Raw genomic sequence first — 27,399 nt, 5'->3', positions numbered from 1 at the left:
GTTGGCAGCAGTCTCCGTTCGTCAGCCCGGCTCCGCCTCTCTCCGTTCCCCGTTGGCCCCGATCGCGGCTTCGGGTGCCGTTTGCTGCCTCTCCTTTGAGAGGAAGAGGAGGGGTGCGGAGCCGCGGCTGTCGTCTGTGCCCTTCTCCGTGGCGAGGCAGGAGGAGAGGAGGCTCCCGAGGAGGGAGCCCGGGAGCTGACTCAGCGGAGCAGCCTGGCATGTCTTCCCGGGAGCACGGCTTCCCTGCCGGAGCCTGCGGAGGGCATGTAAACTCAAAGAGAGAAGGGAAATCTCGTCATGGGCGGTAACAAGGTGAAGTCCTTGGTGGCTGGAAAAACCCTGCCGTTAAGAACCATTCTTTATAAACACTGGCAATTTTTGTGAGCGTTTTCCTATGGACGTTAAGGGGTGTTAAAAGACAACCGACGTAGGCATCTTCTGGGGTTTGGGAGCTCCTGCTCCCAAGCCGCTGGAGCCTGCAGATGTGGTTGCTGCTGTATGAGGTGCGGGTTCAGCGAGCAGTGAGGCTGCGTGTGTCCCCCACAGATATAGGTACGTGCACACACATACGCTGAGGATGCTAACGTGGCTGCACAGACTGAAACAGGCAGAGTGCTGCCTGTAACAGCATTCCCGTACAACATACCACAGCTAAAAGCACGTATAGATGCTTAGTCCTGTCCTGGTGCTCCATAGCTGATTGGGGTTAAGTTCGCTAGTGAAAACATACCCTTCACCCTCTAGATTCACAAGAACATGAACATTTACAGGCCCTTTGAACGGGCATGTTCGTGCCCTGATCCTGAGCCGTCTCACCCACTGTATGGGTCTTTTGCTTGCCAGCTGGTCTGGATCAATACTCACTGGCAGAGATGCACACTTACACGCTTCTCCCACAATCGTTGTTACATGCATGAGTCCCTCGATTATCCGCAGAGGCTTGGTCTATGGACTGTGCTCTAAGCTCCCTTAGCAACCTCCCACTCAGACATGAGTCTTTCCAGGTTTTAATTGTAGGTTATCAGGTAAAACCAATACTCTGCACATCCACAGAGGAGCGCAGAAAGACAATGGTGGGTGGGGGGGTCCCCTGCCCTGCCTACTTCCAAGCCTACCGCAGGAGCATGCCGCAGGTACATCTCTGCAAGTGCAGAGGTGCTCAGGGCACCTCAATGGCACGTGAGAACCCAGACTGGGTCTCTCTGGAGGTGGAACACACGGTCCTGCCCTACCAAGGGCTGTCCCGGGACAGACGTCAGCCCCATGGTCTAGGGACTCATGAAGTCAGCAGGAGCAGGACTGTTGGAGGGAAGGGATACTGCAAAAGGGTCTGAGTCCCAGGGGACTGTAGGGTTTTACAGTAGGGGTCTTTCTGGGAGGAAACAACGACAGGGAAAGGTATGAATCTGAGTGGTTTGGGGAGGAATAGCTGTGTGAAATTAGAGGTATAAGGGGATAAAAAGGGTTGCAAACATGACTTGGCTGCCAGAGGGACCAGGGGTGTCCCAGTAAGCTCTGCGTATCTGTCTCAAAGGGCAAGCACACAGAAAGACTTGGCTACCAGAGGGGAATGGGGGAGTCCCAGCCAACTGCTGGGAAATTATGAGTGTATGTATGTGTGTGTCAGTGTGAATTATGAGTGTATGTATGTGTCTGTAACAGCAGCTGGAGTTAGGCTGTGGCCGCAGGGGCTTCTATGACCACATGCCAGCAACTGAAGAGACTGGGATCCAGTAACTATCTGCTCGGTAGCCAGAGTGTCTTAGCCCAGCTGTGGGGCGAATCCATGTTGTACCTAGTGGATCTTTGTTCAGATCAGGTGGAGCAGGGACAGTATGAGGGTGTTGGTTCTTGACTGGATTTAGATGTCAAGGTGGTTGCATTCCCTTAGGATCTCTTTGAATGAAGTGCCTTATCTTTGCCAGACTTGCCTGTCCTTTTGAATTTCCTTCTCACTACTTCCAGGCCAGCTTGGAAAGGAGAAAGTTACACAGATAGAAGCATCCTATGTGTCACAAAATCATAGCAGTACGGAACGCTCCAGTGCTCTCACAATATTCCACAGGAAACTCCACTCGGTGCTGAAAAGAAGGCAGACAGGGAAGGAAGTGTAGATTTGCCAGGATACTCACTGAATACAAAGAAGTATTCAGTTCATCTCAGTCCAGTCTCTTCTGCCTCAGTCCTTGGCACAGGGTTGTCCTGATGCTGAGCTAATGAGGTTAGTGAGATTATTTGGGAAAGGGTTTGCTTGTCTGTGTGTCTTCTCAGCTGTTTGGGACAAACTCACATTTCTTTATGTATCATGATGGCTAGAACCACTGCTGTTTTCATGTACAAAGAAGAGTCTCATCTACATTATGGTGACTCTTGCAGGTATTACTTCTATGAGACTTAGTTGATCTGAATAAGGTTCATTAAAGCATGCTCTCACATTCAAGACCTGAAAAAAACTTCATTAGGAGCCACGACAGCAATACCTCACCTTCTATTCCATCAATGTGATGTCTTTTTCAATCTGCCTTCATGTGATTAGAAGAAATGACATAACAGGCACCTGTAGGTATGACCGCCACTTGCCGTTTGTGGAAAGAAATTGAACTCACTATATAATTGGTATGAGTCTGGGAGGAAGTAAGTCATGGGAAAGAGGGAGAAAAGAGAAGCTTTTCCTTCAAATCAAATGCGTGATTCACTTGTACATAACTCAGATGACAGACCTACATCTAAAGTGAGGATGAGAATTAACCTCTTGTTGAGTTTCTCATCTCTCAAAGCAGCACCTCAAAAATCAGTTCTAGTCCTCACATTGTGTGTGACAAGCAAGAGTATCCGAAAGATGAACTGGAGCTTTGATGATTTTCTTACAGCTCAGTTTCCGTTCCTAATAAACTCCAACAAGCTGTCTCATGGATCTGGGAGGAGAAGCATAAATTTGAGAGGACATCTTTAAACGATTTCTGATCAAATATCGGAAGTTGAAAAACCAATTCAGTAGAAAAAAAAATACAGTGAAAAATATTGTAAAATAAAAAGCAAAAACTGTCCAGGGAGTCTTGACAACAGGAAATTATAAGGGAAATTAGAGAGATGTTCTTAACAGTCATGCTTGTGTGTCTTCTAAATATGTAATCACTTCTCTGCAAATAAACCAAACTTAGGTGAACTAATCCTAAATGCAAGTTGTTTGGGTTCTGCTGGTACCCGATTAGCATTCCATTAACAGAGGTGTATTAACAAAGGTGGTTGGTACAACTCAGTGGTCTCTATCAGTGTCACAGCTCTTCAATGTCATCATAACCCGTATCTTCAAGAGCAGGGGATGAATGTCTGTCAGCTGCAGAGGTCCTGTTTCCTGACACAGTAGGACTCCAGCCTGAAAACAGGAAGGGAAGAACACTGAGATAAATGCACATCCTGAGCATATTACATGGTTCTGCAGCTTCCAGCATGGGCTATCAGTTGGCTCCTCCAGAAATCAAAACCTTACATATGCATGGCTATGAGAAATGTTTGCCTGATTCTGCCTCCTGCTACACATACACATGGTCATTGTACTAAGAAGTAACAATTCTAATTTGCAGCAGTCAAGACTTGGGTTAGGCCACAGGCAATAGTTTTATAGGTGTAAGGAAAACATAAAACACAGCATAGATCACCTGCAGAGGTTGTGGAAACACTGCTACTGAATGGCTGCAAGAGCAGAACAATAAACATCTAACTTACACTCCTTGTGCAGGTAGGTCGTGTTCCTAGTGGTTAGGTAGAGCCTAGGTGATACCTTGAGGTACCCTCCACCTTGATTTTCCCTGAGTTCAGTACAGTAACTATAGATTATGAAAACCAACAGCCTGCTCTTCCTCACCTGTCTGTGAATCCTTGTTTCTGTCACTTTCTTCAGGGATCCCAATGACTTCCTGATCATTTTGCTCCAAAAAAGGAGCATCTTTAGGTCCAGGAGCTTCTGTCGCATCATCATAACTATCTTCCAGGAGGGCATTTTCAGGCAATGGAGAGACCTCTGGAAAAGTACAGGTATTAACTATAACAGGGAGAGATCTTCCTCTAGAGAAAGCAGTAGCTGATGATCCAGCCATAAGGGCCTATAATGCTGACATTGTCATCATGATAATGAGCAATAATAAACTAAGAACCCTGCTGAGGACTCTAAGGTATTCCAGACAACAATAATATAGTTCCAATAGTTGCTGAGGATGAACTCAATACAACTACCTGTATCATTAAGAAGGGTATTGAACAGTACCAGTCCTAGTATGGACCCCTGAGGGACACCACTTGGTGATCTCCATTTCACATTGAGCCATTGACAGCCACTCTATAGATGCAGCCATCTAGCTAAATCCTTTTTCATTGAATAGCCCCTCCATCAACCTCAGTGCTGTGAGTAGCCAGCTGTCTGATTCCTCAGGGGCAGCTATCTCTGTGATCTGTACTTAACTGGAATCCATCCCTTGCTTCACTGTTTTATCGTATGTACATACAAACACAGACATACAAATAATGCATATATAAAATGAAAGGTCAATCAAAGCATTCCTATTTCACTTTTACCTTATACTCAGTATTCAATCTGAATAAGAAAAAGATCTTATTTGGCATAATTATCTTATTGATAAGCATTTTAAAGCAAGTAAGGGAAAGTTTTTAGTTTAATTTTAAATAATAAAAAACCTTAATATAAGAAAAGCAATAAAAAATAAAATTAAAGACGTGGTAGCACAGAGAGTCTGGGATATGAGCAGGTGAGGTCCAAAACTGCTTGTGCCTATGGCAGCTGATCTCTCAGAGACCAGGCAATAGCTAAGAGAGCTTTTTGATCAGCTCTAGGAAAACTCAGTTCTTCTCCAAACACTTGTTCGCCCTCAGCTTTTCCAAACAAAAAAACCCCACAAACCCCTCATGTCTGGCAAATCGCCTTTTCTTCAGCTCCCTTGGATTAAAATTCCCAAATCAATTCCAATCCTATGTCAATATTCTCATTTGGAGCATGCTTTTTTATTGTCTTGATCCTCCCCGTTTATTTCAGAGGAGAAGCTGCTACAGTTGCAGTTGTCGAATTGTTGGGTTCATGTGACTGGGTCCTGTGAAGACTGCAATACTACCAGCAAACATTTCTTTTCAATTTCATATATAGAAGAGAACGTTAGCACTTGGATACGAGGTTGCATAGCATTCTTCCACCATAAGCGTTAATCAGAAACTTTTGGTTCACATCAAAGCATCATTAGTAGACATGAAGTGCAGCAAAAACTAAAAAAATAATCACCAAGAATGCTTTGGAAATTAAAAGCTACCCTGATTTTGGGTCTCTTCTTTTGTAGGTCCCCATTATCCATTACCTTGAGTTGCTCCAGGACCATTTGCTTCATCACTGTCCCCGCTATAAAACTGTGCTTTTGTTTTTGAACTCTCTGAATAAGAATCTAGGCAAATGAGAAAGAATGTGGTATCAGAGTAAACTCTCCTTAGCTGCTAAGACTTCATGAGGGAAAGAGGTCTCATGTATATACCATCCAAGTCCAACAGGTTCTCAGGCAGTATTATTCCTACAAAGTAAAGGGTTTCCAGAGGAATAGCCAAGAATCCTTCAAGGGCCCCATAACACCTCTGTGTCTCATGGAGGTGGTAAGCCATGAAGGGAGAAAAGCAATCAAGAGGAGGAAGCTTACAGGGACACAGAGTTGCTGGGAGGGAGCTAAAAATTATTCCTTTATATGTTCCTGCTTTAAATAGGTGCAGCAAGAGTTGTTTGTGTAAACTGTAACACTGATCTGTGTTTTACGGCTTCGGACAAGGATGAATTGTTCCTAGGAGAGGAATTGGCTTAATCCAGTGGGGAGGAAACACCTCTCCTCAGATCTAGGAATTTTCGGTTTCCCAGTAGGTTTGGGAGGTGTCAAAGTACCACACTGGGATCGGGGCCACCGGGAGGAATTTTCCCTTGACAAGAGCAAGACATACAGACCTGAGAGGCCAGTTATGCCCTGCTTTTCCTTCTTCACGTTATAGTCGATCTCTTCATAGACAGCTTCAGAGAAGGGGTCATAGGATAGTCTGGAGCCTGGAATTAAAAGGCAATAATCACCAACACAGTTTCTGCTCATGCTCAGGGTAGGGTCATGAAAAGGACAAGTGACTTAAAGAGGTCTACCATGGCCTGTTTGGTACCTGGAAAGTCACTGAGAGATGCTGACTGAGGATGAGCGCTGCCAGATGGTAAGTGAAACTCTCAGTGTGGCAGCATATGCCATTCATCTCAGTCACCCACCCCCAGCCAATTAAACACTCACCAGCCATGTCAAGGAGGCATTTCATGCAAGTCCTGAGGGACCCACCTTTCTGCTGTGCTCTGGCACGTTGGATCTGTCCAGCAAGAATGGCAAGGACCAGGCAGAGAAGGGCCCCCAGGACGATGCAGAGGATGATAGGTGTTGAAAGTCTCGTGCTCCCTGTTGCAGGGCGGCGGGGAGGATCTGAATGGAAATGAAGAAGCAACAGGTCGAGAATCAGGCAATCAAAAGGGCTGCTCCTCTGTAGCCTCCTGCTGTGCCCACGCTAGCAGGTCACCTGCTGCCCAATTGTGGGTCCTGCTCAAGCAGCTAGAATTCAGCAGCTGGGAATAGTTCCACTTGGCTCTCATTTACAAAAGGCTGTGGGAGCTGCTTTCCAATGACCTGGAATGTACTGCTGAGTTACCTGCTATGCAGTATCAGGGACATTAAATCCTCATTTGGTGGGAGAAAGAAAGGGGAAGGAAGAACGTTTTACCTGCTCTAGTGGGTGATGCTGTTGTTTCTGTTACACCTGCAAAAAAGAAGGCAAGTGCAGATAAGAAAGAGGCAAGTGTGAAAAATAGGGAGAACACATCATTTGTGAGGTTCCTGCAGTCAAATTATGAAGGAGCTAGTCAATGGGATGTACAGCTGACATAATGTTCCCCCTCCTTCACAGATCTGTGTCATGAAGCAAAGGACCAGTCACTAACCGGAGCACTCCACAGCAGCATCTTCTTTATGATCACAGTTTTTGCCAAACAAAGGTTTGGCAGGACAGTCCCAAAGAGATAGTTCTGTTCCTTTGCAGTGCACCTTCTCCAACCAGATGGGACCAGTCCCTTCCCCAAAGGCAGCTTCACTCAGAGCAGACAGAGCAGATCCACAGCCCAGCTGCCTGCATACAACATTAGCATCTGCCAAATCCCAGGAATCATCACAGACTGTTCCCCAAGAGCCTTGCTGCCAAATCTCCACTCTGCCTGAACATCCATACTCTCCTCCTATGAGTCGTAACTTCTCCCTATCTGGAAAACACAGAAACCTTCTGTGTTACTGAAACAGCAGGAAGGTCCATAGGGACCAATAAGGAGAAATGAAGAGGTGAATGTACCTGAACAGCTTGTAGAGTTTGGACACTCAGCAAATGTGGCTGGAGATGTTGCCTCTTTTCTTCCTGCAGAATTGAAATACTGAAGTAAATATTCTCTGAAAAGAGAGAAGGAGTATAAAATGCCTGAAAATTAATCATAAAGGTGGGTTTTTTTCCTATAATAGATCCACGGCCTATCTAGTACTTGGTGGATCGCTCTTTGGCTACTGCTATGAATAAGATAACCTTCCTGATGACTGTGCTTTGTCCCTTCTTGTATGAGGCAGTTGCAATCCCTTTCAGGAGATCTGAATGTCATCTAGGACTCATTTATATTATATTGGGAACCCGCAGGTATGAAATACTGTCATAAGAGCAGGCATTAGAAATGGACCTTTAGAACTGAACTAATACATACATTTTGTCATGGCTACACGCATGCATATGAGTACATGTACATATGCACTGATATCCCTCCTTACATGTAGAAATACATACATGCCTCTAGACTTCTTGAGAAGTCTGATCCTAACTCAGATCTCTCAGACTGATTTTCTATCATAGATTTTTGCTTTAAAAATATGCAATGGTACTATCCTATGACGGAGTTCCTTGGGATTTCTCCCAGGTAACTGCACTCAATGACACTCATATAATTTTAATGCACTCATTTAGGTCAGGGATATAGATGAAGAAAAAACATTTTCTCATGTCATTTGCATGAGACTAGAAATAATATATATAAGATAACAAATGAACATGATGTATTTACTGCAATGTCCCTAAATGTGTGCATAGGTTTATGTATATATCTAGGCAGTCCTGTACAGATGCATTTCTAATTACCAGTGCAAGAAATATGGGTCTCTTCTGCTCGATTATCACATGACTGAGCATTCCAGGGGTCTGACTGACATTGCCAGAGAGAGCTTTGTTGCTCAGTGCACTCAATGTGGTCCAGCCACGTGGGCCCAGAACCTCTGCCGTATTCAAAGTCTCTTGCGATTTCCCCACCATCTCCACAGTTCAGGTGTTTGCACACAGTTACTGCAGTGAGTTGAGACATCCGATTGGAACAAATGCTCCCCCATGTCCCATTGTAGAAAACTTCTAGCCTCCCAGTACAGTCATTGCCATTCACCAGCCTCAGAGCCAGGAACTCTAGAAGTTAAGACATAAAAATTGAATTAGAGGGGCCTGACTCTGCTAGGAACTTGTCTGTGATGACTGAAACCCAGAATCTGCAAACAATCCTATTCATCATTCTGAATGAGAAAGTGCCAGAGGAAACCACTTTAAAAGTGACAGACCCTTAAACCCAAAAGTTGTACAGCGACCCTCTATGGGTAGGCAGCATTCATCAGTTTGTACATCAACAAACAACAGTGATGGTTACACCCTCAGTTACAGGCATATTTCTTCGGTATGTTGAAGCATAGGTGCCGAGGAGTCACGTGGAAAAGATGAGAGGTAATAGGCACAAGTCATTCCTGGGGACATTCTGACTGGACACAAGAGGAAAAATTTTCACAATGAGAACCATCAGCCACTGGAATCATCTCCCCAGGGGAGGAGTGGATTCCCCAGCACTGGGAACTTTTAAGGTTTGGCTGGACAGCGTGCTGGGACACCTAGGCTAGGTCACGCTTTGCCTAGGAACACTGGACCAGGTGGTCCTTGAGGTCCTTTCCAACTTGGTAGTCTATAATTCTATTGTTTTCTGCTCAGATTTGTTGAAGTTTTGGTGGGCAATGACTTGTTTACAATGTTTTCAGAGCCAGCTGGAATGGCTCCCCTGCAGAAGCACAGGGCAGCCCCGCAGCCTCCAGTGACTGAAACCCTGCCACTTGTAGCCAATGTATTTCACCACTCACCTCTGTGAAGCACCTATTTAAGAAGCATTTGAATATGCATCCACTATAAACTCCACTTTACCATCATCATAATCATAAAATACATACATTATAAAATCTACCATTAGTTCCAGATAATAGGTATTGACATTGTAACAATGTGCACGTGTAGTCAATAAAACTATGCCTCTCATTCTGGGAACCACATTATAGGAGTTAACATCATACCAATCTCAGCATCTATTTATTACTAGATTCAGACCTTGTCCCTGCAAACCACATAAACAAGAAGGTAGTATATGAGGTAAAGTACGATTACTTTCTTCTACTTATTTTATGTAAAGGCTCCTATTTCATTAGTCCAAAGACAAACCACTAAGTAAACCCTGCTCTTCAAGCAATAGAGACTTATTTTCTGAGGGGTTTCAGCAGTTTCAGGCTTCCCAATCCAGGGGAAGGGCTGTCCAGTACTTATCACCTAAATGAGCTCAGGTCTTTTGGGCTGCATGAGTAAACCATTGCACAGCTCTGCTTTTCCAGCTGCCTCGCCATGTACCCACTCTGCTCATTATTGCATGGTTGTAACTGGAGAATCATAGAATAGTTTGGGTTGGAAGGGACCTCCAAAGCTCCTCTAGTCCAAGTCCCCTGCAAGAAGCAAGGACATCCTTAACCAGAGCAGGTTTCCCAGAACCACATCCAGCCTGGCCTTGAATGTGCCATGGGATGATGCACCCACCATCTCTCTGAGCAGCCTGTGCCAGTGTTTTATCACCATCATTGTAAAGAATTCTTTCCTCATATCCAGCCTGAATCTCCCCTCTTTTAGTTTAAAACCATCACCCCTAGTCCTATCATCAGGATAAGAGGCCCTGCTAAAATGTCCCTCCCCATCTTTCTCATAGGTCCCTTTTAAGTACTGAAAGGCAGCAATAAGGTCTCCCCATGATCGTCTCTTCTGCAGCCTTTCCTCATAGGAGAGGTGTTCGATTGCTTTGATAATTTTTGTGGCCCTTCTCTGGACCCTCTCCACAGGTGCCTGTCTTTCCTGTACTGGGGACTCCAGAGCTGGATGCGGTACCCCAGGTGTATTGTCTTCAGAGCAGGGCAGAATCACCTCCCTTCACCTGCTAGTCACACTCCTCTGGCTGCAGCCCAGGATAGGATTGGCCTCTACGCTGCAAGTGCACATTGCCCTCTCATGTCCAATCTCTCACCCACCATTATCCCCAAGCCTTCTCCTCAGGGGAGCTCTATCCCTCCATTCCCCAGCCTGTATTATAATTACTTAGGTTGTATGATTCCTGCCTAAGCAGCATTTCATGGTGCCAACAGATAGTGTCTGTTTGATTCTTCTAAGGTGATACTTGTGTTTGCTGAGTGGGGAAACCTTCTAGCCACCCTTGTGATGCTCTACCACTATGAGAACATAGCATCTGACGATGTTGCTGGGGAGGAAAGGGTTGGTACATATAATCCACTTGTTAAGCATCTCCAAACTTTCATTTCTCTCACTGTGCATACTGATTCATCATTCACACTGTGTGTTATATTCATTCCACAGACATCACACTGCCTAATTGCTTGCATTATGTCTTCCCAAGACAAAACTAAGCACCCTTCTCTGTCCTCAATCCCCCATACCATGCTTAGCCATTTTGGTGGGGCCAAGGGGATATGCTGATCAACTACGCTTGTAGTCAAGAAAGCAAGAGGCTGTCCAAGGAAGTTTCTGATAATCTCTTCTTCCCCTTTATGCAACCCTCCCTTTTCAATCCACAGGCTCAGAAAAGGATTTTCTGAACACACCTGAGCATAGGACTCCAGCATCCTCTTTGTGTTGGCAGTTGTGATGGCCCAATGCCCTAGCAGGACATGCCCAGAGATCAGATTCAGCCCCAGTGCAGTTTACATCATCCAGCCAGATCTGTCCTGAGCCTTCCCCATAATGAGCAGAGTCAAATGCATTGATGGCATGTCCACATCCCAGCTGCTTGCAAACAACATTAGCATCAGATAGGTCCCAGTTATCATCACAGATGGTGCCCCAGGTGCCATCATGATAAAGCTCTACTCTCCCAGCACAACGCTTTGTTGCATTCACCAGCCTGATCTGTCTGCTACCTGCAGGAAGAAAACCCATCTGTCAACCTGAAACAGAACAATAATACACAGGTGCATGTTATGGCTGTATGTTTAAAGCACTTTTAAGGCATCGTGTTCTTGTTATATTCCAGCTCTTCTGTTACGGCTTCTTGGACAGAATGCCTGAGGAGCTAAAACCACATAAAGGGAAAGGTCTACTCCTGAATCTGGTAAATATTTGAATAATTACTGTGAAAAACTGCAAACAAGGAGTGTCTGGTCATACTAAGTATATTCAGAGATCAACTTACCTTAGAAAGCTGGAGAAGCTGTTTTCTATCTAAACTCACTTAGAAACAATTACTGTTACAGATGGGTTACAAAATAAGAGTAGAAACGGTTCCAATTTACTTTACAAAGGCTGCAGGTACCTATAAATAAGGAAATGTCACACAAGAAAACCTATTTAATTCCTAAGTGACAGTCAGAATGTGTGGCGATGTTGGGCAAATCAGTATCCTTATGGCTCCTATATTCCATTATTTCTCTTGATTTTGTGAGATAAATTCTGTAAGAAATTCAGATGAAGAAAGCATGATATCAGTTACACTTGCTTCCTTAACTATCATTTGTCCCTTAGAATATACAAACAGGTAGATATTAGAAGCTCAGACCCATGCCTGTTTAAGCTTTGGTGAGACCACAAAGTGGGCTGATTTAACCCATTGTGTACCTTTTGCACAGTAACTCACCTGAGCAAACCACACCAACATCTTCAGCAACTCCTGATGGCACTGTGTGAGAATGGGAAGTCTTACAGAGCATCAGCTGAGTCTCATTTCCAGCACACTGGACGCTTCTTAAGCCAACAACACCGATGCCTCGCTTAGACCTTGGAAGGTAATAGGCTTTCTTGGCAATTCCACACTCTAGTTGTCTGCATACCACATGAGCATCCTTAACATCCCAGTCATCATCCAGGACCCTGCTCCATGTGCCATGGAGTAAGATTTCAACTCGCCCATCACAGCGGCTCTCACCACCTGAGAGTCTGAGTGATTCAGCAAGACCTGGACTCAAGAGAGTTGGAAAATGTATTGAATAACATCTACTGCTCTTATTGCAGTAGAAATAACATGCAGGACAAAGATAGAACACAAATTTCTATGTTAGTAAAATAGTAATTCTCAGTACTGCTTAAAGGAGACAGACTCTGTTAAGGCTGTTTGCTTTCATGCACATAAGGGTCTGCAATGGGAAGTGAGAAAGTCTCCCCCGGCTTAAAGACTAAATCCCATGAAGAGTCAGGCACAGTGAGTCCTTCTACTAAATGAAGTTTCTATGCTGAAACAAAGACTGGAGGGGTGGGGCAAATAGGATTGGGAAGGACAAAGGGATGGAACGGGAGGGAAAGGAAGGGAAGGGAAAAGGGAGGGAACTTGAGGAGGGGAGAAGAAAAGGGGTAAGATAGGGAGAGGGACATACCAGACTTGCTTGGCAGTAACATCACAAATGCTGCTTTGGTCTGAAGTTGCACTACCTGTAAAAGCCCACTCCTGCCTTACCTGAGCAAATAACAGTGGCTGCTTCTCTGGCTGAACAGCTTGGATTTCCCAAAGTCACTTGAGCACAGTCCCACAGGCAGGACTCTGTCCCATCACAGTGAAAAGCATCTCTCCATAGAGGCCCATCCCCGTCCACAAAATCATCTCCTGTCTGGATTGACTTTGCATAGCCACAGTTCAGCTGATGACAGAGAACGTTGGCAGCTTTCAAAGTCCAGTGGGATCGGCATAGACTTCCCCATGTGTCTCCATGGCGGATCTCCACTCTGCCAGAGCAGGTGGTGCCATTCACCAACCTGCCCCCTGGGCACCCTGAATATAAGAATTGAGTACTGAGATGTCACGTATGTACTCATGGTCATGACCTGAAAGTGACTGGGACATGGGAATGAGTTTTCCTTAGTATTCAGTAATAAAATACTCCACCGGCCCACTGGAACTCCCATACTCATAACTAGACTTCAATCAACCCTATTTTACTGAGAAGGATGACTAGAAACCAGGAGCTGTTCCCCTTTGCAGTTTTTAAACGTGGGGCACTAGGTTTCAGGGCTCTGGGTGAACCAATAGACCTTAGTTATTCTGACCAGTCTCACCTAGTGCCTCCAGCTATGCACCCTGGGGCCTCACCCAAACGTGAACCAGATCTTCAGTTCTTCCCTCAGCTATGTGACTCGTGTAACTGTCTCCAGTCTTGTCTCCTACTACTCATAGACTCATAGAATAGTTAGGGTTGGAAAGGACCATAAGATCATCTAGTTACTCCTGTCTGTTCTCTCCAGTTGGAGCCTACATCTGATAGTTTACTTTGCCTTTTTGGGGACTGTCCAGAGACCAGACATGATAGCTTGGCTCACATAGATCCTCTGGAGTTTGGGTCCATATTTTTCCTCAAAAAAGGAGTTCTGTTCTGCTCTTAGACTTTTCCAGTGCTCACCTGAACACACTACACGAGCATCCTTTCCAGCGGGGCATTCATCACGACCTAGCACACTCACAGAACAGTCTCTCAGATGTGAGGCATTCTTCTTGCAGCTGAATGTCCCATTCCAGACAGATCCATTTCCTTTCCCGAAGGACTGTCCGTCTGGTATCTGTAGGGCAACCCCACAGTCCAGCTGCTGGCAAAGGTCATTGGCAGCTGGTAAATCCCACAGGTAGTCACACAGGGTTCCCCACGTGCCGCCATGAAGAAGCTCTACTCTCCCTGAACATGAGGTACTGCCATTTGCCAACCTGTACCCACCATAGCCTGCAGGAAGGAAAAAGGAGCTCAGCAGGGTTGGAGTTTTGGGTTTGGTGGGGTTTTTGTGCTTTTGCATTGAAAATTATAAGAGAGATCTAGCTGCAAGGAACTAGCTGCAAGGAACTAGCACTCACTATGCCTCTGGTTACTTGGAAGAATGTTAGACCAGAATGTTCCTAAGACAACTCTGAAAAATAACCCTAAACCCTTATTGTCCGTGTTGTAGCTTGCACTACATGACTACATGTTTTTTGACTTTGAGTTCAGTCTCTCCTCCTCTGCTCTGCTCTGCTCTCTCCTCCTCCAACAATAACGTTGCTACCCTGCAACACCTTTTCTTGCAGAGGCAGATCCAGCATTCCTTGTGTTTGGAGCATGTGAGTAATGTTAAGTAGCAGCTACCAGTAGCACTCCCTCTCCCAGTAGCTGGTCATCCCGGTAAGCAGCAACTGCAGTGAGCAGTTTTCAGCTTTCATCTATGCTGCTGTGCAAGGCTCTGAACACAACAGTCCATACCCATTGGCATAGTCACAATAATTTAAGTGTGCCACAGGTAGGGCTGTGGTGTCCTGTGCCAGCCCCATGCAGTCTGTCTATCGTCTCACACTGTAACTTCTTACCCTTGCCTGGTCCTTGTATTGTACTCCCCTAATGAGACCTGGATTTCTGATCCCATGTGCAGGATGGTAACCTGTTGGTTACTGATACCTCAACTGGTCCATTTAGCTGCCACAGCTCCCCAGCCAAAGCTGAGGAGTCACAAATATAGTCATCCAGACCCCTGACGACTCTTTAACATAGATTTGTAACTTATGCCTCCTTTGAGCTTTAGGAGGCATGGCACCTATCCTGGTTTTATCCTTAACTGAAGTACATGAGTAACATACACACTGGCAGCAGGGAAAATGTTCCTGTGTGTCTGCTCTGGCCATCTCTCCCGTAATGTACATAAAGACACAGAAGGAATTCTCAGCACTACTGAGTGCATGCCTCTAGTATCATGAAGGAAAATACAGCCCTTTTGAGATTTGCATCCCTGGTGCAGAAGTGAAGTGGTTAGAAAAGCAGGCCCTCAGTAGAATGTATGAGAGATTGTGGGGCTGCTCTATTACTTCCTGGCCTTCCTTTGATGGCTCAGGATTTAGCAGGAGAAGTACCTAAGAATACTGAGGACCACAGAACTATGCAAAGGCTCCGAACTGTGGGTTGACAGGAAGAAGACACGTGTGAATTATGTCCATGGGTCCAGACTCTCACCTGAACATACAACAGTGGCATCATGAGAGCATGTCTTACTATGGAGCAACGTTCTGGAACAGTGTGCAAGGTGAGTCTCATTCCCTAGACAATGAAACTTTTCTTGCCAGATCAGTTCAGCTTTGTCACCAAGGGGAGCTCCTCTCGAGATATCCACAGCCTCTCCACACTCTAACTCATTACATATAACAGAGGCAGTTTTGAAATCGATGTGTGAAAAGCAGACTGTAACCCAAGTTTCTCGCTTTACTTTCAGATGTCCTGAGCAGGCGGTGTCCCTTCCAGTCAAACGCAGCTCAGTGAAACCTGGAGAAAACACAAACCAAACCAAAACAAGAAATCCAGCATCAAGAGTTGCTTGCACTGACCTAGTTTAATAAATCCCACACCTTCACATGCAAGACACATGTCACTTCTCTGAGGACCTCTGACACGTGGAAGTAATCATTGTGGCAATTCCTGTATGCTGCTGAAGCACCTAAGAACACTGAGAACCACAGAAACATGCAAAGGCTCTGAACTGTGGGTTGACAGGAAGAAGGCATGTAGGACACAAGTAAATTATGTCCATGAGTCCAGAATCTCACCTGAACATACAACAGTGGCATCATGAGAATGATGATTTCTGCCGACACATGGAAATAATCATTGTGGCAACTCCTGTATGCCGCTCATAATAGAGAAAATGTATGGGAATGCTTATTTCTTATTATTTGAAAATACTTAATCATTGGGAAGCTACAGAGGGAGGGGAGTTCTGACTGTTTGCCAAACACTCGAGAAGTAGCAATCTCTAAATAGAAAGTCACTTACTAGTGCGTGTCCTTGAGACTCCCGTATTGAAATGAATAGGGAACTAGAAAGCCCCAGAAAGAAGACACAGGAAATGTTGCGTACATCCTCAGAAAAGGCTAAAAAGACAGTCTGGAAATCTAAAGGCTAGGCATCCTCACCTTGGTGCCTGGGAAAAGCATGGAGTGAGTCCTCTTGTAACGCAATGCTGGGCACAAGGTGAATAGGAAGAGTCAACATGGATTTACCAAGGTTAAAGCATGCCGGTGTGGTATTTTTACTTTCTCTGATAAAAGTGACTGGATTTGTGGATGAAGGGAAACCAGCACATGTCATTTACCTCAAATTTAGCAAGGCCTTTGACAGTGTCTTGCACGATATTCTTGTGTTCAGACCAGGATGTTACAGCCTGGGTGGGTGGACAGCTACATGGGAAAGAAGGTAATTGGATGGTCAAACTCAAATACTAATGATTAGGTGGTTTCAGTCTACCTGACAGCTGGCAAGAAGGGAATACCACTTGTTGGGTCTTTCCTGGGACCTTTCTGTTCAGCATTGTTATCAACAACCTGAAGGAGGTCATGGCAGGCACTCTATCAATTTGAGGGGGGTAGGAGGAGATAACCCTGAGGACAGAGCTGCAGTTCAGAAGGACCTGGACACGCTGGATTAATGGGCTGACAGGAACCTTCTAAAAATCAAAAAAGGACAAATATGAAGTCCTGAAGCTGGCAAGGAAAAAACTCTTGCAGTGGTTCTTTATGCAAAGAGCAAACCCAAACACATAGAATCATAGAATAGTTAGGGTTGGAAAGGACCTTAGATCATTTAGTTCTGGTCCCCCTGCCATGGGCAGGTACACCTCCCACTAGACCAGGTTATTCAAGGCTAACCTAGACTTGAACACCACCAGGGATGAAGCATTCACAAGTTCACCGGTCAGCCTGTGCCAGAGCCTCACCACTCTTGCAGAGGAAGGCATGAAAGCATACAGACATTGGATTTGTTTGCCATTGCAGGCTGTCCCATCTTAGCTACATGAAGATCTGAAGAAGGGCAGGTGTATGGCATAACACAGCACTTTCTTGCTTCTCCATCTACACCTCGATCTAGCCCGACTCACTACTGGTCAAAGACAAGTTTACTACTGTTCTCCTGTTGCCTGGGTGAGCTGTGGTAGAACTAGATAGTGTTTCTCTTGTATGTTATTTACTATGTCTTCTTCCATTCTGTGCCAGTGCTGTGCCCAGGAAAAGGAGACATACACTTGTAGTCAGCAGAAGACTTAATGCTGGTGCAACTAATTTTGGCTGAGTGGAGGCCATGGAGAAATTGCTGCCTTTGTGCAGTACTTGGCTTTATCCAGCTAGGACAAAGTTTGATCTCACCTCATAGCATTTTTCTATTATGGAAGGTTAGATGACTTCTTACCTGAGCAGATCACTCCAGTATCAAAGGCATGTGGGCAGGAAAAAACACCCCATCCGTCATGTGAGCAGTTCCAGAGAGCGGATTCATTCCCACGGCAAAGAACTCGATACAACCATGTTGGTCCAGATCCTTGTCCAAAGTAAGCATCATTAAAAGCCTGAACAGCATATCCACATTGTAGTTGCTTACAAACAACCTCAGCATCTTTCATGGTCCAGTCACCGTCACACACAGTTCCCCACTGCTCCTCGTGTTTTATCTCCACTCTCCCAGAGCAGGGGCCAGTTCCATTTGTCAGCCTCAATTCGTCAGCACCTTCATACACAGAGACAGAGCAAGGTTATGGGAAGAACAGTGCCTAATCATAATTACCTATTGCAGATGGTTAATGAGGTTGCTATTACTCTTAAACCAGACTTATTTGGTTCACCTTTCTAAATAGTCTAATTTAAAGTGATTTTTCTTTTTTTTACAGAGAGTTATCTGTATTTACGATTTTGAGCTAACTGCACTGCTGAAATGTAAGTTATTTCTAATGACAGGTGAGCTTTCTCTTCTTCTGACCTATCAGCACTGGGAAATGCTGAGTAACGTCCCTACTGTGTGATTCACAGAGGCTTCTTTCTTTGTTGTTCTGCCATGATGGTATCCAGCTGAAAATGTTCACTGAGGAACGTGAAATTTCTTCATTCCTGTGTTCTTTAGTGCGTGAAGAAGCAATTTTCCTTGTCTGTCTCAACTTCTTCTCAGACAAACTATTACTTGCAATTCAATATCCTAATACTCTTTATTTTTTCCCTTCTCTCTTGCCCTAACCACAGGGTTCCCTGGTTAGAGGTATCTGATGACAGAAAAGAAATACTCCTGAGGAGGGGCAAGCTATCTCAGGAGGTGCAGCAGCATGAGAAGAAGACAGACATGCAGGTCTTCATGTCGTTCCTCATGCCCCCCCACCTCCTGGGGTGGGGCTCATGCCTAAAGAACCCTCTTTTACTCCTCTGCTCCCAAGTCTGCCTCTTTCCTTTGATACAGATAGACATTTCTCCATCCTTTTACCTGTGGACTCACAAAATAACATTACAGTCATCACAGAACACTTGATAAAGTGCCTGACTGAAGACGGAAGATGCATGTATTGGTTTCTTGCTTTACGGCGTTGAAATGCTACTGTAGATGCTTTAAATATTATATGGTAGCTTAGCACAGGGACTTAAAGGCTGGAAAACATGGGGATAATTTTGTCACATTCAAAGGCAGTAATAATAGCGGGACACAGAAGCAGTTATTAGGAAGCCAAGCTACACAGAGACCTGCTAGGACCCAAAAAACACAGGGGAACAGGGCTGATTTTGTGTCTTACACAGTAAACAGTGGAACACAGACATAGTAAACACTGGTGAAAAACTGAAGCACGTAGCCTAAGATGTAATGACATGTAAAGAAAAATCCTTCTGTCAAAAAAAAAACCCAAACTAAATCTGCCAAATTTCATCAAAACCAGTTGTTGTAATTAAACAGCAATATGGATGTCATCTGTTTGTTAGTTTATGCAATACAAAGCTTGTCTCCATGTGCAAAGGCGAACAGAGGAACAAAGATAGATGGGGGAACCCCAGTAATGCAGTCAGGACCCTTTCTGGGGCTCTTTCAGCAGAGATCAATCTCACTAAATATCACTACCTATTCCATTAAGAAGGATATTGAACAGTACTGGTCCCAGTATGGACCTCTGAGGGACACTACTTGTTACTGATCTCCATTTTGACATTGAACCATTGACTGCAACTCTTCCAATGCAGCCATCCAGCCAATTCCTTACCCATTTAAAAGCCCATCCATTAAATCCATATATCTTCAATTAATCATAAGAATTTGTGTTGGGAGCATGTAAAAGGCCTTACAGAAGTTAAGGTGGAGTGTATCTATTGGTCATAATTAGGCAATTGGTGCTGTGTGTGTTTGTGTCACTGCTACATCTTTCTGTATGTGTGGTCAGACATGTACAGACGTATATGTGTACATGTGCACATACCTGTATGTAAGTATATGTGTGTTACATATGTTCAAGACTACTGGGACTACAGGTTAGCCTCACTACTAGTTGGACCTCAGGGAACAGAGCTGTAGCTGCCTTATCTCTTATCATGCTACCAGTTTCAGCGACTCCTGCACAAGAAGGATTTTATCAAGCAGTAATCAGACATTGAAGCAGTGATAATGTGAAAAGAGATGTGTCTTAAACCTTAGGAGACAGGACAACCTGAAACAAAGATGGGTATGTAATTATTTGCTGGGTATAAATGCTCAATCAAATTACACATAGCATATTAAAATATTTGAGAGGAATTTTATGTTTCAGAGGAAAGGAGGCTCTGCAGCTTTTGTGATGGCATTAAGAAGCCTGGAGCACTTGTTAGAGATTGAAGTCTGCCCCTTAACAGTCAGTTCTGTACTGACCATGTTTATCTGTTACTCCTTGTTGTTGCTCATGCACCCCTTGTAACCAGGTTGTTGGATATGAGCTTTGTGCTTCTCAGTGAAAAAACTTACAGAAAAGCCGTGCTGGCATTGCTGAAGCCTGGGAATTGGAAGCCATTGGTGTTTAAAGCGTGAAAGAGGACACAACAAAATGGGTGGAAAATCAAACGGTGGAAAACCCCGTGCAGGATCTTGGTATTTCCATGTTAAGGACAAAGTACAAACTAAGTGCACACAAGAGTCAGGAAGTGGTTGATGGCCACATCTGAGACTTGTCTTCACTTTGATCAGATTTGAATTTCAGCATCTAACAGAGCAGGTGAATCCCTGAAGAGAACTGGCAGCTTCTTTTGGGGCCTGGAGAGTCATTGAGGTTGACCATGAAGCTATAGAAGGTTTACAGGGCAGACACGTAAGAAGCCTGGTAATTTTGGTCCCAAATTAGTGCTGTCACTGCCTGAGTTCACTGTGTTTCTGTGTTCAGTTCAGGCACAGCCATGCCGGGTCATGGGCCCTGTTAGTCTATACTCTGGGGCACAGACTGACTTCTCAGCTTGACCTTGGTCTTTCCTCATCACCATGAACTTGCCTGATGATCTGAGGCAAGTGGGCCACTAGAGTTGAGCCCAGCTGTCACCCCTGGGTCTGACCTGCTTGCCTCTCTTGGGTACTGGTGGGGCTGGACCTTGACTGGACTCTGAAGCAGCTGGTCCTTTCTGTAACCTCATGCCAACTCTACAGATTGCACTGGAAGCAAGAAAGGTATCAGAACCTGGCCAGGTACCAAGATAAACCTGCAGTACTCATTATGACCCAGCACTGGGCAGTAATGTAAACAGAAAACAGTACAGTTTGCAAATAACCCAGAAAGACACTTCTCAGAGACCATCTCCTATCAATGATGGTACTTGATAAGGCACAAAAGATAATTAATTTGCATTAAGAGCTTTGGGTTTTCGGGTAAGGATTTCAAAACAGTATGGTGTCAAAATCATCGCCTTCCCTTTCTTCCTCAAGAGGGAAGTGTTTCTACATATCACAGTGCTTGCTGTCATTTGAGATTGTGAATAACTACAAAATCCCTTTGTACTTGCAACATGTTGTCTCTCGTCTTAACACGAAATTAAATTCAGTGGTACTAGTCACAGAGTGAGGTTCTGCTTGCATAAGAAGGCATCAGATTTTTGGCTTGCTCCAGGTCAAGACCTAGTTTCCCTCATCCCATCCACCCCACAGGGATGAGAATGAGCCGTGCGTTCCTCACCAAGACCTTAAGTGGAGGTTTTTAGGAGGTGGGAGGGCTTGATGCATCCCTCCCTGGGGAACAGCAGAGGGCTGCGGTAGCGTGAGGGTGCGAGCACAGTCGGAGCAGAAGCATGGGTCCTAGGTGCCGAGCATAGTGTCAAGGTAAAGCTACTGTCGTTTGCGTCTGCCAGTTGGTCACTCTGTTACTATTCCCTGTTATCAAAAAGAAGTTGGAAGAAAACTCTCTCATTTCTGCATTACTGCTCAGATGACACTCAAACATGGCTACAGAGATGCCTAAATACAAATGTTTGATATTGTTCTTCACACTCCTTTGCCCAGAATGGCCTGTGCCTACTCTTGCCATCTGCTTGAATTGTGACTACATCCACACAATTGGTAAGAACGTTTAACACTAGGGCCATGCTACATCAAAGTATCAACCATGAAGTCTTTTTCTCATCATGCGGGTATGAGCTTCAAACATGTACACACAGCTCCAGAAGAGCAGAGAGACAAATAGCTACAAGCTTTCAGTATACATGAGCAGCTGAGGGGATGGTATGGTCCCCAGCTAAACTCCACTGGACACACAGAGCATAGCAGCATAATTTTAACTGGAATAAAAACCTGGAATTATTTGTTCTGTCCACAAATACCTTAGGAGGGGAGGGGAGGCAGTAATAAGAATATCCCACTGATTTCCATTACAAAACTTGGACTCAAATTCCTGTAAGAATGGCCAGCTACTGTTGTCTGAGTAAAATATGAAACTACTACAAATGGCTTAAGCTTCTTTCTCTCAGAATCACCAAGGAATCTGAATCAAAGACATAAATGCATTTAAACACCTTCTTGTCACTTAACCTTACAGGTTGATGGAACAACAACCTATTCATATTGAATTTACATTCTTTTCCTATCTCACTGCCTTCTGTGAAACAAAGTACGTACTTACCCAGGGAGACCTGAATGCAGAGGATAAGCCACAACACTGGCACAGAAAGATGTCCTTTTGTTGCCATCCTGATAGCAGACAGATGAAACTTCACTCTTTGTTAGGCACTGCCTAGACCGAACTCTGCTTGGGGTTCAGTGTCTCTCACAAATGACTACAAAGGAGGAAATATATAGATTCACATGCTAGCATGACCTGCATGAAGGAACCAATCGAAATATTGTTCACCTTTTTAGACATTATCAACAGATGAATCTCAAATCTTGAGAGAACCAAAGCCTCCAATAAAATTTGAAAATAGTGCCTGTGACCTTATATGAAGGATGATTGCGCTTCTGAAGCCATCATTGGTATTGTCGTGATTTACTACAGGATCAGCAGCGGTGGTACAGGCAGAGCAGTCCACAAAATGGCTATTTCTCATCTGGCAAAGCCATGTGAAAGTACAGAATGTTGGTCATTTTACTGATTACTTTGGAAGAGAAAAAGGCAAAGAAAATCCCTGTATGTGTAGCTCAGACACCTCCTTGGGAGAAATCGTACATCACCATAAAATCAACAGAAGTGGTGTTTATCATTTGCGGTACTTGTCTGAGTAAAAAATGACACCCGCTGCGTTCCTGGGGCAGGCACTTCTCAAGGCTTCCTTATTCGGTCAAAACTTGCAAACTGTATGGACAGAAGATCTTGAAAGACCACCTTCCATAGGATGTGAATTATAGGAGCTCCTGTTTCCTATACTAGGCTTCTCTTTGTTTCAGGTTACGTATGACCATTGCTGGTAGTTCTTCCTACTCTCCCATTCACTCTAGAACAGTGAATTAAAGGAAGCAAAAGCTGCTGTTAATCACTGTGGCTACTTGACTCATTCTTGCCAACTGGCACAAGTTGCAGGGTACTACCTGTTTACAACAGTCTAACACACAATCCTCTTTATGACACTGACACATACTCTTTTTGTCTGATGGCAAAAGTTCATTACATTTGCCAAGTTAGGGAATCGAATGATCACTGCACCAAACTGTCAAAAAATTCATCCTTTTGGTGCCACCAATCCTGGATGTTCTCTGATGCTTCAAATGCAACCAAGATCTGCTTGTGCCCATGAGTTGCTTGTTCCAAGTAGGTCACTTCCTCCCAGGCCCCAGATACAGTAGCTATGTAACAACGGCTACCAAATGCAGATGCGCTATACAGCAAACATCTCATATCAGAATAATGTTGGTTTTGACAGCTGAGATCCTGGAATTTAATTAAAACAAGAGGTGACCTCACCATTCTCTGAAACAAACTCATCCCTTAATGCACCATCATTAACGCAGCTTTTCAGAAGCCATTGGATCAGTTGTTCTGTCACTTGTTGATTGCACACTCATGATGAAATCCTGGACAGTTACCTCAAGTTAATTTTGCCATCTATGGCCTGATGAAAATAATAAATAGTGATTTCATGGCTACTTGGAATGAATAAAAACTGGAAGGAAAAACAGTAGCAGAGAATCATACTTTTTTAATTATTATTATTTAAGGAAAAATAAAAAAATAAATAAGAAAGAAATAATAGTTACAAAAAGAAGCCACCAAAGTTTCCATGTAGAAATTAAGGCATCTCAGAGAAAGTGCACTGAAAAAATCTGTCTTAGACCAAAATTCAAAGAAGTCACTGAAACGTCAATTTCCATTTGCTTAACTCTTGGTGACAAAGACATTCAAGGGATCATAACGTCAAGATACAGTTTATTCTGAACCCAAATGACACCTCAACTTTTCTTATAATATGAAACATATTGGCTTGCACTTGACACCTTTGTCCAAGAAAACAAATTTTTCTCAAATAAGTATTTTATATACATACGTCTGTATTTTAAACTATGCCTTCATCAAATCATACCTCTGTTGGAAACTATCTAACTGCCACTTCTCCCAAAGCATTTCTACCCACAAGAGAGTAACAAAATGAATGACTAATTCTTAGAACTTTTTGAAAGATACATTTGTGAAGATTCACAAAAGTAAATACCTTTTGAGATGACTTCATTTCAGATGTTCCTTTAAACCATTGTCAGTTTGAGATACAGAGATTAATCTTTCTCAAGCTCAGGTTTAACTTAACCACAGGATACAACTCATTTCTTTGAAAATCAAAATCCCTCCAGCACAGCCCGAGTAAGGAAGCGGTTTCCTTCCTAACTGCTCGTTTTCCTTTAGATACCCCCATCTTTATCATTAAGTGTATTAATTCCATTTCCTACCTCTTTCTATGCTTTGTTTCAAGATAACAGCAGTTGAAAGACACATATATAGCTCCAAAATAAGTGTTTAAGCAGCATAGAATCATAGAATCACAGAACAGTTAGGGTTAGAAAGGACCTTAAGTTCATCCAATTCCAACCCCCCTGCCATGGGCAGGGACACCTCACACCAAACCATGGCACCCAAGGCTCTGTCCAACCTGGCCTTGAACACCGCCAGGGATGGAGCATTCACAACCTCCCTGGGCAACCCATTCCAGTGCCTCACCACCCTAACAAGGAAGAATTTCCTCCTTATATCCAACCTAAACTTCCCCTGTTTAAGTTTTAACCCATTACCCCTTGTCCTGTCACTACAGTCCCTAATGAAGAGTCCCTCCCCAGCATCCTTGTAGGCCCCCTTCAGATACTGGAAGGCTGCTATGAGGTCTCCACTCAGCCTTCTCTTCTCCAGGCTGAACAGCCCCAACTTTCTCAGCCTGTATTCATATGGGAGGTGCTCCAGCCCCTGATCATCCTCGTGGCCTTCCTCTGTATGTATTAACAATACGTGTTTGAGTGTTTATCTTCATTCACTTTCATAACCGTATGGGACAGAAGGTCTTAAGACTCAGAAGAGGCTTTTAGAAATCCATTTAATAACACTGTAGGACAATTGTTTAAGAACTTCATTTTACCTGTAAGCCTAGTAGAATCATAGAAAAATAGAATGGTTTGGGTTGGAAAGGACTTTAATATCATCCAGTTCCAACCCCTTGCCATGGTCAGGGACACATCCTACTAGACCATGCCACCCAAGGCTCTGTCCAGCCTAGCCTTGAACGCTGCCAGGGGTGGAACATCTATCACATCTCTGGGCAACCTGTGCAGGCGCCTCACCACCCTCACAGTAAACAACTACTTCCTTATACTATTTACAGAGGCTACTATCAGTACATTGATTTCAAAAGCTACTCAACATGTCATAAAGACCAAACGGAGACCAAAGGGAGAATCATTAACGAAGCATAAATCACAATGCCATGTGTATCAAGGAGCAGCAGGAGGAGCTGTTCCATAAGTGAAGGTGAGCAAAGAAGTTCTCATCACCACAGGGCAGGCAGGTCTGCTGTCAAGCATGCAGTCCCAAAGCGTGTGAGCAAGGATAGCAGACAAGCTCTGTGACAGTAACTAAGGTCAGCCAGTAGCCCAGTGGTTGCCAGACAAGTCCATAGTGATAAGGCATGTCCATCAAGCCAGGAATTCAGGTCGGCAGGTCAGGATCAGCTAAGCACATATAAAGGCACAGTCCTAGCTGCAGCATAGCTCAGGTAGAGACCAGAGAGGTTTCTAGTGTTAAAACTTAGGAGATATAAAATACGACATATATTCTCATTGCAAACTTCTTAAAAGAGCTTGAAATAGAAGCTGCAGGAATGTCACAGAGAAAGCTGATCCTGCCTTTGAGAGGTGGATGGAAACACAGTTTTTTCCTTTAAAATCTACTAAAAATGTATTTATTTCCAGTCTGGAAGAAAATATTTCCCAGCTAATAATGCTGTTTGGTTTGACTTTGTGTACTACAGTAATACCTCATGATCACAGAGGAAATTATTTCATTAAATTCCCAAATATGCCACGTTGCTTGGCAGATACAAACAACTCCATTTTGCAGATGTACAGATAAGTTAGCTGATGACTCGAAACCACATGTTACATCAAGATCAAAGATAGGAGCGGAACCTGAAATCTTCAGAATCCTGATCATAGGTCCTACCTACTGAAACACAGTGCAGTAGCTGTACCAAACAGGATGAAAAGGGTAAGAAGATAAGACATGAAATGAAAGCTTAGCGGAAGTACAAGAGTGAGAAAATTGAGAGTCCGCTTGGGAAAGGCAAGGTCAATTTTTCTCTTAGTTTTTAGTTTTTAATTAAATTAAGTCAGGACTCTGCATTTCACAGGCATTATTTGTGATATTGCAAAGCATATGAAAAGCTTTAGTATCAAGCATGATCTGAAACACAAATGGGGGCAGCAGATTTGGGGACTGAACAGAAGAGAAGACTTTTTATCACTGACACTTCCATACCTGGTCCACGGCTCTACCTAATGGTAAAAAATACGGACTGAAAAGCAGTATTCTTGCTGACACCTTCTAAAGCATTGCCAATGGCATGGAATTCCTATAGTTTCTAATTTAACTGTAAACTTCTTGCTTCTGCATCATTTCTTGTTGTGGCATTGCAGGTAAAATATACATGTGAGACACAAGCATCTGAGTTTTGGTCAAGGGAATACTGCATTTTAACAGTCATGTCAAGTGATATTGCATCAGAAGGACTTTATCTACATGTGAAATATAATTGATTCTGCCGTTAGCCTCACAATCTCTGAAATTCAAGGCCCTTTTCACCTCACATTAGCACCCATCCTTTATGTTATAAGGTTATTTAGGCTATTAGGTTATATAGGCTATTTCACTGTCACCAAGTGCAGAATTTAGCCTGAGTTTGCCATAAGCAGATACTAGCGAGCAACTCCACATTTTACACAAAGTTGTCTTTCACCTCAATTGGATCTGTAGGGTTAAGGCAGTAAAACATAGGACATCACCACCTTTTGATTGTGTTGAATATGAAAGGGGATTTTTTGTTCTACTGATTTTTCAGAAATAGATCTGAATTTTAGAACAAATGTCACTTTAAATCAGCCTGTGAGTGATTTTAAAGGATAAAGTAGGTAGCCAGTAATTTAAAGAACTGGAAAATGGTTTTGTAGGATGTGTTTTGGAAGGTTGTGCACTGTGAAGCAACAAGAAAAGACTTGGTACACAGCCAATTTTAACAGAGCCCCTCTGGCAGTCTGTTGG

General features: G+C 43.9%; 1 protein-coding gene and 1 long non-coding RNA gene across 2 annotated transcripts; one reads left to right on the top strand and one right to left on the bottom strand.

The window, feature by feature from the left end:
• The first annotated feature begins 174 nt into the window (after positions 1-174).
• On the top strand, positions 175-8,031 carry LOC133269698 (uncharacterized). Its single transcript, XR_009743522.1, has 2 exons — positions 175-312; positions 6,973-8,031. It is a non-coding gene; the product is annotated as an uncharacterized LOC133269698 (long non-coding RNA).
• Positions 3,080-22,426, bottom strand: LOC133269697 (antigen WC1.1-like). The gene is made up of 16 exons (XM_061454279.1): positions 22,297-22,426; positions 17,616-17,930; positions 15,393-15,698; positions 13,827-14,141; positions 12,890-13,201; positions 12,077-12,394; positions 11,049-11,363; positions 8,233-8,547; positions 7,408-7,470; positions 7,007-7,321; positions 6,790-6,825; positions 6,357-6,494; positions 5,987-6,082; positions 5,361-5,444; positions 3,866-4,021; positions 3,080-3,376 (listed from the first exon to the last, which is right to left on the bottom strand). The coding sequence occupies exons 1-16, from the start codon at positions 22,361-22,363 to the stop codon at positions 3,276-3,278; spliced, it is 3,252 nt and encodes a 1,083-aa protein (XP_061310263.1). The 5' UTR covers positions 22,364-22,426; the 3' UTR covers positions 3,080-3,275.
• Positions 22,427-27,399: the final 4,973 nt, after the last annotated feature.

The sequence above is a fragment of the Pezoporus flaviventris genome, unplaced genomic scaffold (genome assembly GCF_033815535.1).
Source record: "Pezoporus flaviventris isolate CSIRO_AGI_PZ_B2104156 unplaced genomic scaffold, CSIRO_AGI_Pfla_v1 ptg000015l, whole genome shotgun sequence".
Taxonomy (NCBI): Eukaryota; Metazoa; Chordata; class Aves; order Psittaciformes; family Psittacidae; genus Pezoporus; species Pezoporus flaviventris.
Note: the sequence above shows the minus strand (reverse complement) of the source record. Positions and strands in the feature narration are given on the sequence as shown.